Source organism: Papio anubis, chromosome X (genome assembly GCF_008728515.1).
Source record: "Papio anubis isolate 15944 chromosome X, Panubis1.0, whole genome shotgun sequence".
NCBI classification, from domain to species: Eukaryota; Metazoa; Chordata; class Mammalia; order Primates; family Cercopithecidae; genus Papio; species Papio anubis.
In genome coordinates, this window is record NC_044996.1 from 50,211,496 (window position 1) to 50,227,338 (window position 15,843).

The following is a 15,843-nucleotide window of genomic DNA, read 5'->3' on the forward strand; positions in this document are numbered from 1 at the left end:
ACCCAATTAGTGGTAAATCCTTCCTCTTGACATTTGCTTCTCACTTTAATGAAGGCTTAGGGCACTGACATCAACCACTTCACTATTTTCAGTGCTCCTGTCTCCTTCCTGCGCCCATGGACCTGTGAGAGGTCTTCAGGACACTTCTGTTCTCACCAAATTTGTGTAATTTCAGGGTGTAAAGGTGACATGCAGCATCTCACCGAAGCAAATGTGTTCTTCCACAATCAGTCCTAAACCTGGATGGCCTCAGACCTGGAGTGCCCAGTCAGTTATCTCAGAGCCCTGTCCGCTCCCCTGGGAGGCCCCCACTCTTCACTCCAGTCAGGCTGGACTCCCTGTTCCCTTTCTATTTTATGAGGTACAAGTGTTTTCTCCAGGAACCAGCAATCTCTATTCTAAGAATCTATCCCAAACATACATTTCAAAAAGACAAAAAGGCAGAAGAACAAGGTCATTCCTAGAAGAACAATTTGTAATAGGACAAGACTATAAATAAGACAAATGTCCACCAATAGGGGATTGACTGAATAAGGTGCATCTACATGTTAGAGTACAATGCACATATACCAAGCAAGGAGGACTCTCTTTCTCTACTGCCATGTAATGATTTTCAAGATATACTATTAAGTGAAAGAAGCAAGGCACAGAAAAATGTGAGGAGCTGTTGCTGTTCAATATGGTAGGCACTGACCACATGTGGTTATTTAAACAAGGTATTTTAGATATATTTTATTTTAGGTAAAACTAAAAATTTAGTTCCTCAGTTGCATTCACCGCATTTCATATATTCAATGCCACAGGTAGCTAGTGGCTACTGTATTTGACAGTGTAGACACAGAATATGTTCACCTCTACAGAAATTCTCCTGGACTCCACTAATGTAGAATATGCCACCTATGAAATAGGAGAAGTCTAATATAAATATTACATTTGGTTATAATATTATAAATTTGAACGTTAAAACAAAAATTGATCAATAGCCTGGGCAACATAGCAAGACCGCCTCTCTACTAAAAATTGAAAAGAAAAACATAGCTGGGTGTCGTGATGCATGCCTGTGATCCCAGCTACTGCAGAGGCTGAAATGGAAGAATTTCTTGAGCCTGGGGAGTGGAGAGGCTGCAGTGAGCTGTGATTGTGCCACTGCATTCTGGCCTGGGTGACAGAATGAGACCCTGTCTCAAAAAAAATTGATCAAAATGACTGCATGTAAGGGATGGAGGAACAGCCCAGGATGGAAGACAATCATGTGTATTCCCTGAAAAACATAATACATATTTGCTGGATCCATGCACAGAAAAGGACAAGAAACAATGACCAATCTAATAGCAATGAGCAACCCTAGTCTCCACTAAAAACATTTCCCATTAAAAGGAATCAGGTTATTTGGAGAAATGATTTATTCCAGGTCTGAGTAGGAATTGTAGCTGATGACTCTGGACCCAACTAACATACCAGAAGACATGTCAAAAAGACCAGAAGCCAAACTAGAGGGGCTCCCACTTCACGAAGATAAAACTATTTGAAGGTCAAATAAAATAATGTAATAGAGTCAATCAAGACAAACATAGAAGTATCTAGATCTAATGAAAATACTCCAAAAGAAAAACAAACAAATTATATTTATTGCTCACATTTGTAGGACCCCAGGGAAACATCTAATTATTTCTTCTCATGGGAACACAAACATCTAGTTGAAGGAAGCAAATATCTCTGTAATATGCATTAAGTTCAAAGTTTTAGAGAAAGAAAGGATTCTGCATTTTGAAGTATTTCATTGTCTTATAGAAGCTACTCAACATCATGCTTCTAAGCACACCCAAATCCAGCTTCCCAGGTTGTAGGTGGGGGCAGTGTGCAAGATAGGCATGACTGGGAACTCACCTGGCAAGCTCAGAGATAGATAGCACCAGGGACGCAAGGTTTGGTGTTTGCCCAGAGGCTGCTACTGGGCTACTTGCTATGTTGATATATTTATAGAAAAATTCTGGACCTGTCCTGTAGCCACCTGTGCACAGGTCCTCAGGTCATGCATTAGCCGGCCACAGCAACCAGCATTTCAGCCACCTGCTGCCTCCTTGAGGGACAAAAATCTTAGCACTACTGGCATACCTTTGACACACAATTATCCATTCTTTCATTTGCCAGATACTAAATGTTTATATGATATGTGTGTGTATATATATATACACACACACACACGCACGTATAACCTTTAAATTCAAATTTTGGAAAAGGGTTTTCTACATTCCTCATTTCCCTTTGATTGCTTATCCCACTGTACTATATCTTCTGTCTATATGATTGCAATGAATGTCCTCTCACCAAGGTCATAATCATCCAACCTTTTCTCATTTTTCTCATCTAGTTTTTCATATAAATATATTAATATACAAAGTATTCATTTTAGTAACCTCCCAAAGTACGCATGCTTGCGCAGACTGCTTCTTTCACCTAACAACAGAGCTTTGACAGTCTCCCAGGCTTTGGAGCATGATGTACTCGACACAAATCTAAGCTGTCCCTCTCCCTAACTGTGTGGTCTCAGGCAGTCTTTACTCACTCTGTACTTCAGATTTTCATCTACGAAATGGGAATTAGTAACAGTTTCTACCTTGGAAGGGTGCTCTGAAAATTGAATGACTCAATGCCTAAAAAGGACTTGGCAAAGAATATGTTTTAGCCATTTTAACTTCTTTTCTTCTGTCTTTACTGGCCATTAGTATCTCTACTATCGCTATGGGATAGACTCATGTTTATTCATAATCAATAAACTTTGAGGTATGTTCTCAGTGAAACAAGCAAGTTATATTAAATGTAGGATGAACCTTATCTTTTGAAGATAAGTATATAAATACATACATTTCTGAATAAATTTATAAGTACCTGCATAAGAAAACTTCTGAAATAATATTATACAGATGAAAACATTAGGATGTTTATTTCAACATTCTTAATCTATAAATGTGAAAAAAGAAGTGGCTATAGACCTTGGCGGGTTGCATTTTCAGTGGCGGGGTGGGGGAACAAAGCACCATTAGATGAGCAATGAGGACTGAGGTGGAGGAATGTGAGTTGAGTATTGAGAATTCTTCATAGAACTTTGGTTGCAATGGAGAGAATATATGTAAAGAGAACTGTAACTGTGGATGTAGAGAGGGGCCCAGGGTATTGAATTATGTTTTTAAATTATCAATGATAAGAGACTCTGTCACATTGAATATTAAGAGGAAGGGGCCATCTCTTTTTAGATCTACAAACTGAATTCATCACGCCCCTATTTCCACACTTCACTTCCTTCTTTCTATTCTGGGGAAGCTAAAACTTCACAAAAGGGATTGTGTAGAGTTTGGCCTTAATGTCTATTAACTGTAGGAAGGGAGGGAGGGAGGGATGGATGGATGGATGGATGGATGGAAGGATGGATGGATGGATGGAAGGAAGATATGTCAAACAGCTGCTGGTAATTTATGGTATTTTCTCTCTCAGGACAGAGTTCTCACACAGGTGACTGAATCTGTGGCATTGGTGGCTGAGAGCAGGCAGTTTTGCAGGTCTCTGCAACTGATGGCAGCAAGATGGGAGCACCCAGCTTCAGTGTTCAGAAGCAGATTTAGGCCGACTTCCACACCTTACATTCTGGAGTGATCCACCCTGACTTGAACAGGTGAGGTCTCAGACAGGCTTGCTTTCCACAATGGGGAAAAGATTACAGCCTGCTCAGAGGCGTGTTGTGGTCCAGCTCTTGTGTCATTCAAAAAGAATCCACAAAGTGCAGATCCAGATCCTCTCCGAACTTGAACTCAACCAATGTCATGGAGAGACATTCTTAATCCCCTTCTATGAAAACAGTGTCATTAGAAGCACCCAGAGGCCACACACACACCCTGGAAATGTAATGCCAGCAGTAGCTCTAGAACGTGCAGGCTCATGTGCCTGTTGCTCATTGTTTTTAGGCTACATATGAAAATGGACCAGTTTGCAATAAAAATATAATGCAATGATGATTATCAGATCCTTTTGTATACTAGGGAATTTTTAAAGTTATCTGAACATCAAATTAAATGTAATGACAATGAAAGAATTTCCACCTGTCATGTCATCCAAATATAAAAAGAAACCATTCAGGATTCCAGTAAGGTGGGCATGCGGGGAAGTCTACCCTGTTTCATATTGGTGGTGGGGATGTCATTTAGTACAACCTCTTTCCAGGTTGATTTGGTAATTTCTATTAAAGACTGTATGTATCCCCCATCTGCATGTGTTTGGGGACTGCTCCTTCAAGTATTCATCCTCAGCATGACCCCTGCCCCTCTGAGAGTGCATATTCTTCCTGACACAGGAACTGTCTGCAGACTCCAGTTTCTAAAGTACTGGCCCAGACACACTCCCTTGACTACAGAGTAGGAAATTTAGGTCTGACAAGGTTCTCTATCTTTCAGAAGAGAGACAGAACTGGCAGACTGGCTTCAGAGCTGAAGATACAGATTTCAGTAGTGACCTGCGTCAGCAGGAAAGCAAGATTTACTTGGTTATGGTGTGATGTGCAGCTCAGCATCAGTCTGCCTGGGGGCATATAGGGTGCAGGTCTCTGCTTTTCCACTTAGTGGCAGGATGCTCCCCAGCCAGGCTGCTTAACCTGCAAACATCACTGTTTCTTCAGCTACAGGATGGTGTAGAGATTATATCCTCTACCTCCCAGGAATGTTGTGAGAAATTCATGAGATAGAAAAGTACCAGCGTTCAGGAAGGGTGAGTCCCCATGGCTTCCTGAGGCCAGAGATACTGCCCTTCTGTGGGACTTTATGTTACAACCACCCTATGACAATGTACAAATAAATGGTCATACAATTACAAAAGAGTACAAGGACTTACATTTAATCAGTTTATCCAATATTGATTACTATAATAATCCACAGTGTAAATCGGAAAGTAATTACATGGAAATCACTTATCCTTCCTTCCCATCTAAGGTCTCAGAAGTGCTTTCTCAGATGTGATCTCATTAACCTCTATATAGATCTGAGAGGTGTTAACCAAAACTGGCCAGCACAGGGGAAATGACTCACCTAAGGCCTTATAATGGGCCTGGCCCCCCATGTTCTATTGCATTGTTTTTCTGCAAAGCCTCATCTTGCAGGGTTACATTATACATATTTTTCTTTTTCTTTTCATTTTAGCAAAAGATAAAAATATATACTTTTTATTGTTAAGAAACATTTTCTTAAATAAGTACTTATTTCATTCCTTACTGAAATGGCTTTTTTCTTACTGACCCATTGAAACCATGTTGGCTATGTTCAACATAACTAGAGATATCTTTGGCATTTTCTTCCCTTAGCTTCATATCTTGTAAAACATCTTGTACAAAAAAGTAAATTTACAGAAAAACACACATATAAATCACTTATTAATCCCCAAATGTAGTAAAATAACATAGCAAAAACTTTATCAAATCCATTTCGTGCACAAACTGGACAGATCTGTTACATATAATCTCTATATGCATCTGCAGTGTTTTATAAATTGGTGCTTTGACATCAAAAAGGAAGTATACAAAAAGGCCCCTCTTGTAATATCAATGACTCAGAATGATCTCACTATCATTGCATCTCAAATTTCCTTGAATTTATACTCATCACTGCCATATCACCATTCTTACAAAAGCAGTTAAGGAAAAAGATGCAGTGTGATTATAAGTAACATTCAAAATTTCATGTTATCAAGAGTTGAGCAGAGTACTAATTTTCCCTTTATAAACACATGCACATCCACGTAGAAATTCAAAGTCAAACTGCATAAAGTGCTTTTATCGACAGAAGGCATCACACACATTCCCAAGCAGCACTGTTCCCATGAGAAACTGAAAACGTTATTTCTTTGAATCTGGAATGCATCTTCCCTCTTCCAGGTGTAACCATTCAGTTTTTCCTGGAGCGATTCCAGCTTGTTTCCTTCTGGTGCCTTCCTTAAGAAATTTTGCAGTTGTTTCTGGTGCAGTTTTTGGGTGGGCTCTGGGGTGGGCAGACGATCTTCACTTTGCAGAGGCTGCTCCTTTTGTGGGTGGAGCTGGTGGTGAGGGAGTAGGAGAGGCCTCGCATCATCCTGGCATTCAGGCCCTTAGCCATGGAGAAGGACTTGAGGTGGCTTCTTAAGGCAATGGGGAGCGGGAGCTTGTCTACCAGATGCACAGGCGTGCAAGACACGATGGTGCGGCAGCAGAGGTCTTGCAAGCTCAGTACCTTGCTCGGCCTCCCGAGCCAGTTCAACCTGTGCCGCAGCAGCACGATCCTGGCCAGCTCCGTGAAAGACTCTATGATGTTGAAATTACATAGAGGGCTGACCTCAAAGAAGGTCACGCCCAGGCGCTCAGCATAGGCCTGGGCCTGCTCCCTGGGCACCTGCCTCTTGAATGCCAGATGTAGGCGATTCCCCACCAGGATTTTAGGGACACCAGGGGCATGCTCATCGATCTTCTTAATCCATCGATCCATACCCTCGAAAGACCAGCGGTTTGCAATGTCGTAGACCAGGATCACTCCTTGTGCACCACGAGAGTAGGAGCGGAATATGGTACAAAATCTTCCCTGCCCCGACGTATCCCAGAGCTTCAGCTTCACCCGCTGGCCGTCCAGCAGGATGGTGGTCGTCTTGTAGTCGATTCCCCCCAGGTGGCTGTACGGGGACTCGGCCGTGCCGTCCTGCAGGCTCTCCAGGATCTCGCCCTTGCCCACGTCGCTGTCGCCCACCAGCAGGAACTTGAGCAGGAAGTCGTAGGCCTGGTCGGGGCTGCCTGGGGCGCTCATCATGCTGGCCCCGCCCCGCGCCTGGGCCAGACCAGCAGGGTTGCACGCAGAGGCAGTGCCGGGCCTATTTTTCTTGAGAAATTAACATAGAACATAAAAAATGGGATGGCGAAGTTTATGAAATAAAGCGAAATGAGGTGGTGGCTTTGATGGTTTTCTTTTACAAACCCTGGGAAACTGCTTCAGCGATTGTTTTACTTTTTCTTATCCAAAACAGAGTAGAGACACAGCAGTTAATTCATCATTGAAACCTTACATTTCTCTTAACATTTCCATGTGATCGTTATGTAACGATGCCGTTTGGATTACGTCAAAGGACTCTCCTTTAAAGTAAGGACAGGTATGAAATAGGAAGGGGACTAAGATGTGTTGAGTACCATATGTACCCTATGCTGTGTATGACGCTAAAATAATTTGTTCTTTTACTTGTCAGAACAATTGTCTTTGGTAGCTATGATTGTTTCCATTTTACAAATGGGAAAAGGCAAACTCAGAAATGTTATGTAATTTTTAAAAATCTTGCTGTTAGTGTAGAGATCACAGAAATCACAATCCTGAGCCAGGGCTCTCCTCATATAATGCACCACACATCCTTTTTACTCTGTGGCCATGCAGGGTTTAGGAGTAAGTGTGAACTGTCTGTGCATGTGATCCTTGACAAGCCACGCATGTTTGCATGGGCACTAATACTTTTCTTGCTGCAGGTGGACATCTCCCATAAATATAAGAGTCAAGATCTCAGAAGAGACATCTAGGATATGGATTTTGCTAGAGTGTCTCATAAATAATATTCACCCAAGAAAGATGTGTTGAAATAACGCATGCATCCATCAGTGAAGGGTTTTAGATTTAACACATGTACAGCTCCTATAACAAAACAGCAAAACTGACAAAATATGTAAATGTTTCATGGATGACAAAACGCAAATGGCCAATAATCATAAGAAAATGCATTCTAGCTCACTAATACATTAAGGAATGCAAATGAAACCATCTAAATACACTTTTATCATCTATCGTTTGACAAAATTTAAATGTAGAAAAAGCTGAATAAGAATTTTTTTTTTTTAATTTGCAAAAGAAAAAGGTAAAAAGTGGTTCTGTGTGTGTCTGGGTATGGGGGCAGGATGAGGGACCAAATACATCAAGGAAATGGAAACACACTTATCAGTTATAAATACATTTAAATATTGTAACAACGGGTACAAAGATGGTTAAAGAAATGAGAATGCTCAGACACATATAAGGGAGTTTAAATTACTGAAATCAAGCCCCAAAGGATAGATGTTTAAGCATGTAATGGATGAAACATTTTTCACATGTACAAAATATCCAGGTAAGAGGTTATTTGCTACAGCATTGCTGAAATCTTTTTAAAAAGGAAAAAATGAGAAGCATTCTAAGTATGCATCAATACAAAACAAACAATAACAAAGTTGTCTCCCTAATTTACACAAACTCCCCTAAAAACATTGCCATGATCTGAATGGTGGAATCTGACCATTTCTCGAGCCCTGGAAGCCCATCTTCTTTTTTTTTTTTTGAGACAGAGTCTCGCTCTGTCACCTGGGCTGGAGTGCAGTGGCCGGATCTCAGCTCACTGCAAGCTCCGCCTCCCGGGTTTACGCCATTCTCCTGCCTCAGCCTCCCAAGTAGCTGGGACTACAGATGCCCACCACCTCGCCCGGCTAGTTTTTTGTATTTTTTAGTAGAGACGGGGTTTCACTGTGTTAGCCAGGATGGTCTCGATCTCTTGACCTCGTGATCCGCCCGTCTCGGCCTCCCAAAGTGCTGGGATTACAGGCTTGAGCCACCGCGCCCGGCCATGGAAGTCCATCTTCTAAAAGGGAGGTGCTCAGGGTCCTCTAGGGAGGATGAGGGATACAATCTCTTTCTAATCCTGCCACTTACCTGAAGAGGCGACTTAGGTTCTGTGAGCCTGAGCTTGGTCATCTGTGAAATGGGACTGACCATACCATCCTGACGGAGTTGTTCCCAGGCATAAATGGGAAAACCTGTCCAGAGTATATGGCATGCAGTGGGAGACTTCAATGGTCCTTTAAATGTTGAGACATAGCAGTAGGGGTTGGCTGAGCCTCAAGGCCAAGGCAGGCATTGTGAAAAATCATTACTCATTGTTTCTCCTAATGAAAACACAGATATCCATATAAAGAAGGCAAATCTCCCTGATACACCTTGATTTCAGAGTTTTAGAGATGGAGTTCTCTACATTCTTGTGTGTTTCATAATCTCACAAAAACTGTTTAACATCATGCCTCCAAGAAGACACAAATCCAGTTCCCCATGCTGGTAAGAAAAAAACTGATCGGTGTAAATGTAAAAACATATGTTCCAGGGCATCCATACAATGAAACACCAGGTAGCAGTGACAAGGCTGTAGAAAGGTGACCGAGAGAGGTGGAGGCAGTAGAGCAGCATCTGGGGAACTGTGTCTATAGTGTCCTGGAGAGGGGAAGACTGAGAGAGAGTGTGAGAAGGTCTGAGAAGCCTGTACAGGGATAGAGTTATGGAGAGTGAATGCCTTGCTCTCTGGGAGGGACACCCTGCCCCCCCCCGTCTCCACCCCCTCCCCCTCTGACAGTATGGACAATTCAACCTACACTGAGAAGGGAAGAGATGATAAATCAGTGAATGCGATGTAGATTTGGGGGTCAACAGCAAATGCACCTGCTTTAATATACATGTGAATTTTCCAAACAGAACTAGAACCAAAGTAAACAAGTTATTTTGAAACATGTTACTCTGCAAAATGTACGAAAACAGAGATAGCTGTGATGCCTTCTAGTGGCCAGAGACAGAAACGCAGCTCTGATAATCTCAAACCGGGGACTCAGGAAGAGGGAGGGATGGAGGTTGGAGGTTAGCTCCAAGGTACCAGCCACAGTTTTCCGGAATTATTCACCTAATAGTAGCGATTTCCATGTATCCATCATGTTCCAGAATATATGAAACTGATATTGGTTCCAATTCCCTCTGCAACTAAAGTTGCATCCATGATTGTGTATTTGGGGTGGTAGAGCTAGAGGACACACACACACACTCACACACACACAAAACCTCTGTCAATTAGACTTGTTATTTACTTCTTTCACAATAAAATAGAATATAATGAATGCTTTTTCAAATTAATGAAAATTATGTACACCTTAACTTTGACAATTTGTTCCAAAGTATTTTGTGTGTTCAAATTTTCATCAAAATACTTTTATTCCCAAATCCAATTTTCAAACAGTATACAAGAGCATACTGATAAATCAAAATTAACCTGAGCTCTCACTGGTCAACTCCCACTCCTTAACCCCAAGGGGTCTGCTGTTCCTAGGATGGTGCATACTCTCCTGACATGTCCCTGTAGGTGAGGTGCACATCAACACGTTTACCTACACACACACGTTGTCTTCCCCAAAAGTGCAATCATGGTACTTATCTTTTGTATCTTGTCATTATAAATTCTCAAGATTTTAAAATGCATTTTATTAGTTCTTGAGGGGTTGGCATATTTTAGTATGTTTATTGTTCATGTACATTTCATTTAAATTCTCTGTTGAAATAGTTGCCATTTTGTTACTATGTTTCACAAATCATGGATACTAACCCAATTAAACTTCAAAATTTGACTTTAAAATTATACAGATCTTAAATTTCAAAAGAAAAAACATTGAAAAACACCTGGGGAGCAGGTACTGTCAGCCTGGAGGGAGATTAGAGCATTCAGGGCCCTGGAATAATGAAGAGAAAATGATAAAAGTTTAGAGTATTACGGAGTTTGTGCTGATCAGGAAACAACAAAGTTGTCTCCCTGATTTACATAAACTCCTCTAAAGGCAGCAGCCTAATTTGAATAATGGTCATAATGACCTTGGATAGCAGTTAAGATTAAAGGAGATGAGGTGTAAAGTGCATTTGCTTACGGTAATTTAGTGCATGTTTCTTTCCTTCTCTCTAGCTCACCTGTCCCAAGGCCAACACCTAAGCTTCTGCCTAAGCCCACTTGCCACTTTAGGGATCAGCCCTCTTATGTGGCCCTACACCCAGATCTCATGGCACAAAGCACAGGATTTCGCTTCCCTTGTCATCTTCAGAGGAGTTGTTGAGTGGGAACCCATGGGACCACAATAGCAGGGGAGTGGAATCTGACCATTTATCAAGCCCTGGAAACCCATCTTCTAAAAGGGGGTAATCAGGGTCCTCTAGGGAAGGTGAGGGATGGAACCTCATTCCAATCCTGCCGCCTACTTGGAAAAGTGATTCAGGCTCTGTGAGCCTGAGCTTGGTTAGCTGTGAAATGGGATTGACCATATCAACCTTACAGAGCAGTCCTGAGGGGTAAATGAGAAAATCTGTTGAGAATATACAGCAGGGAGTGGCCTTTAAGTATTGGTACACAGCATGAGGGACTGGCTGAGCCTCAAGGCTAAGGTAGTCATCATGAAAAATCACTTCTCATTGTTTCTCCTAATGACAACACAAACATTGTGAAGAACAAGCAAATCTCTCTCTCAAATGCCTTAAGTTCAAAGTTTTAGAGACCAAAGGTCTCTGCATTCTTAGGTGCTTGGAAAGTTCACAAGAGCTATTCAACATCATGCCTCTGAGCAGACCCAAATCTACTTCCCCATGGTGGTAAGGCAGGCGTGTTTGTGAACTCACCTGGTGAGTTCCATGACAGATCACATCACGGGCACAAGGAGTGGCGATTGTCTAATGAGTGCTCCAGCACTGCTCAGTATTTTAATATGTTTATAGGAATATTGTAGACCCATTTTGCAGTAAACAGTGCAAGGTTCTCAGATCACACAGTATCTAGCTACATCACAGAAATCTAGGAATTACAAGAATTTCTATAACACAATTTTCTATTCTTTCATTAGGTAATAACTAAATGTGTATTGAGCTTTAAAAGCATACTAGTCTACTGGAGGTGTCTCATTAACTAAAGTGGAAAGAGGGTAAGAATTCAAATGAATATATGGGTAACTTCGTGGCTCACATTTGAGAGGAGATGGTTTCTTCAAATTAACTTTAAACTTTCTCAAATTCCAAAGAATTGTTTTAAATATCCTTTTTTGTTCCTCATCACCTGATACAGTCTGAATATATGTCCCTGCCAAATTTCATGTGGAATTCTAATCCCTAATGTTGGAGGTTGGGCCTGGTGGGAGGTGTTTGGGTCATGGGGGCAGATCCCTCAAGGCTTGGTACTGTCCTGGTGATAGTGAGTTCTCCTGAGATCTGGTTAAGTGTGTGGCACTCCCCCATCCCGCCCCCGCCACTTTCTCTCTCCTGCTTTCATCATATGACATACATACTTCAGCTTCAGGTTCCATCATGAGTAAAAGCTCCCTGAGGCCCTCTCAGAAGCTAAATAGATGCTGGTGCCATGTTTGTAAGCCTGCAGAACCATGAGCCAATTAAACATCTATTCTTTATAAATTACCCAGTCTTAGGCATTTCTTTATAGCAATGCAAGAATGGCCTAATATATCATCAATTCAATTCAGCCACAGGATATCTTTCTTTTCTCCTCTCCCCTCTTCTCTCTTCCTTCCTCTCCCTTTCCTTTGCCCTCCCCCTCCCCTCCCTCTCTCCCTCTTTGACTCTGTCTTTTCCTTCTCCTTCAAAAAATTGTCTACATTTTCTACATTCTCTATTAACATTACTTCCCATTTACTCTTTACTCCACTGCACTGTGGCTTCTGTCCCCAGGATTGCAATGACCATGATCTCGCCAAGGTTACAATCCCCCTTTTGGTCACTAGGTCCAGTTTTTTGTTTACATATATTACCATACTGAGTATTGCTTTTAATGAACTCATAAAATATGCATGCTTGTCCAGTTGCTTCTTTAAACTTAACACAAATCTGTGACAGGTTCTGGAGCATGAGGTACTGGACACAAATCCAAGCTGTCCCACTCCCTAACTATGCAGTATCAAACAAAGTCTTTATTCTCTCTGTCATTCAGTTTTTCATCTACAAAATAAGGATTAGTCACAGTATCTACCTTGTAAAACAGTTATGAGCACTGACTGACTCAATACATTAAAAGCATATGATTCATAAGAAATGTTAGTCATTTTAAATTCTTTTTACATATCTTACTGGCATTAGTATCACTGTAGATATGAAAAATAGGATATCGGCCAATGAATAGTTTCCTACGGCCACCATAACAAATTATCACAAACTTTGCACATTTAAACAACAGAATTTCATTATCTCATGGTTCAGAAGTACAAAACCAAAGCCCAAAGTACAAAACCAAGGTGTACGCAGGACCACACTGCCTCCAAAAGCTTTAGGGGAGAATCCTTTCTTAGCTCTTCCAGCTCCTCCTTTGTTTGGTTTGAGGCAGCACAACTCCAATCTCTACCTCAATCTTCATATGGCCTTCTTCCTTGTGTGTGTCAAATCTCCCTCTGCTTTTTTTTATACAGACACCAGTCATTGGAGTTAGGCATCAACCTACATTCAGGATATTTACTTCTGGAGATCTTTCACTTAATTATATCTACAAAGACCCTATTTCTAAATAAAGTTTGGGTGGGTTAGGATTGGGACATGTTTTGAGGGGGACACAATTCTACCTACTAAAGTTAAACACGCAAGTTACACTACAAATGTTAGATAAGGTAGTTTTTATAGGTTAATATATAAATGCTGTATGCATGTTTAATCTAGGTTTTTATCCTCTGTGTATGAAATACTCTTAAACTACAGAGATAGGTCAATGATATCAAGAGACAATGCAATAAAAACCAATATTAATCTCTCCAAAACACAAGAGACAATGCAATAAAAACCAATATTAATCTCTCCAAAACACTTGTAGACACACAAACAAAATGAAAAAGAATCCGATTTAGTCAATCAGCAAAGTCATAAATTATAATGCAGTATATGGTTCCACTGTGAAAATATATGTATCTATCTCTCTCTACATGGGTTTATAGGTATGTGTGTGGCTAAAAATAAGTTAGTATACTACATGGACAGAAAAAGATCTGGAGAATAGATACCAGTAAATTAATACAGGCCATCTTTGTATTATGGAGATGGAGAAGATTTGGACAGAATATTTTTAATTTCTAATATATATTTCAATTATGTTTCATATGGCTTAAACAATAAAAAAGTCAATAATGTGACAAAGTCATTAAGATAATGTTTTGTAAATCAGGAAAATCTGTGACCATAGTCACAAAATGATAGCGTAGAAATACATTTATTGACTAAGAATCATGTTCATATGCTGTGGTACAAAAATAGTATATTAAAAACATTTATTTAATAAATCAGTATATTTGCATTGGAGGGAGATAGAGGATATTTGTTTTATAAATTTGCAATTCCCTAGTGTTTTAAATGTGGAAGTTTCATTGTTCAAAATGTTAACAACAAAAAACACTATAATTGTGAACTGATTATATTTATGATGCCCACATATTCATTGCTCTGGACACACACATATAGGAAATTCCAGAAACCTTTGTTCTCTACAGTTCTATACAATAGAATACATGTGCCTCCCTTACTCCCCTCAAATCTCCTACGCCTTTCCAAGCTCTTGGTTGACTTCCATTTCTGCAATTCTGACTCTGGGCACCAGGTGAGAGCATTCTCTCTTTCTTCCAATGAAAAGGCATAATTTGCATAAACAGAAACAAAATTTTCCTCAAACTAGATAATGAAACAATAAGTACAGTATGACCACAACTCTCTTTGAAATATTCATATGTTTACAAAAAGATGGACAGGTCATATACATAGTTTGTTTCCTTGCATACTCCTATGTCTACATCTAATTAGTTTATTAAATGGGTTTTGGGGGCCTAGGCCTACTTCAGAGGTTCAAATATCTTATGATGAAATGCTACCGGAAATTTTATAATGGATGGATCAGGGTGACAACACTGAAATACAGTGATCAATTTCAAGGTTACAGGAGGAGAGAAAACCAGAGCCAATGAGCCTACTAATTTGACACTTTAGTAATAAAGGACACCACTTCTGAGGTACTCAGGCCGAATAAGCTGAATTTGATCAAACTTCTAAATCTAATTACCAATTAAAAAAAATAAGAGGGGCTAGAGGAAATTAATAAACAACACAATAAGAATCCAATCAGCAAAATCCATAATGCACTCTCCAAAGGATGAAAGATCCAGTTTTGTAAGCAAATAAATAGAAAGGTTCTTTTTTAAAGAACAGATAGCTTTTAAGAGACAACACTTCAAGGAGAGTTAAAGAGAAAGTAAAATTAAAATCACAAGGAGATACTACCACATGTTTACCAGAAAGAGAAAAATGAAAAAGATAGAAAATACCAAGTGTTGATGAGGATGTAAGCAGTAGAAGTCTAAACACTGCTAGTGGGAACATAGATTGGAACAACCACATTGAAAAACTGTTTGACAGTATCCACTGAGCTGAAGATACACATGTCATATGACTCAGAAATGCCACTCTTTGGTGCATCCCCAGGAGAAATGGCCTCACCCATCAAAGGAAATCAGACCAGCCCTGCCTTTCAACCAGTTGAAGGATAGAAACTAGAATAAATGTGATTTCCATTTGTAAAAGCACCCTGAGTTCCTGAAAGGGAATAGAATTAACTGTGGAAGTTCAAGGAATTATTTCAACAGCCAGGTTGTCTAAGGAAAACTTAACTGTGATGATTATTATCTTTTTAAAAATAATCATACTCTTTTGTTTTTACAATTATATCTTGTTTGTTTTTCTTAAATAAATATCATCTGGTACATGGAAGAAAGGCTACTGAAGGATAGTTATCACTCAAAAACATATGGTCCTGTCTACCATCAATCACCATTGGCTGACATGGTTTGGCAAATGTCTTTTCCTCTTTTCTAAGTATACTGGTTAGGAGTGTCGGTTCTGGAGACAGACTAGGGCCCAACCCTGCTTCTTAAATTTGTGGGACTTTGAATACTTTTGCTTCACCTTGCAGTAAGTCAAATGCTTCATTTGTAAAACAAGGATAATACTGACC

At 40.2% G+C, this 15,843-nt stretch overlaps 1 protein-coding gene across 1 annotated transcript in view; it reads right to left on the minus strand.

Moving 5' to 3' along the window:
* Positions 1-4,854: 4,854 nt before the first annotated feature.
* LOC101021979 (RAB40A like) overlaps positions 4,855-15,843 on the minus strand; it is a 203,063-nt gene continuing 192,074 nt past the window's right edge. Inside the window, exon 12 of the mRNA XM_031660661.1 lies at positions 4,855-6,881. Coding sequence (XP_031516521.1) covers positions 5,973-6,812 — 840 coding nt within the window. The 5' untranslated portion in view covers positions 6,813-6,881 and the 3' untranslated portion in view covers positions 4,855-5,972. The remainder of the gene's footprint in view (positions 6,882-15,843) is intronic.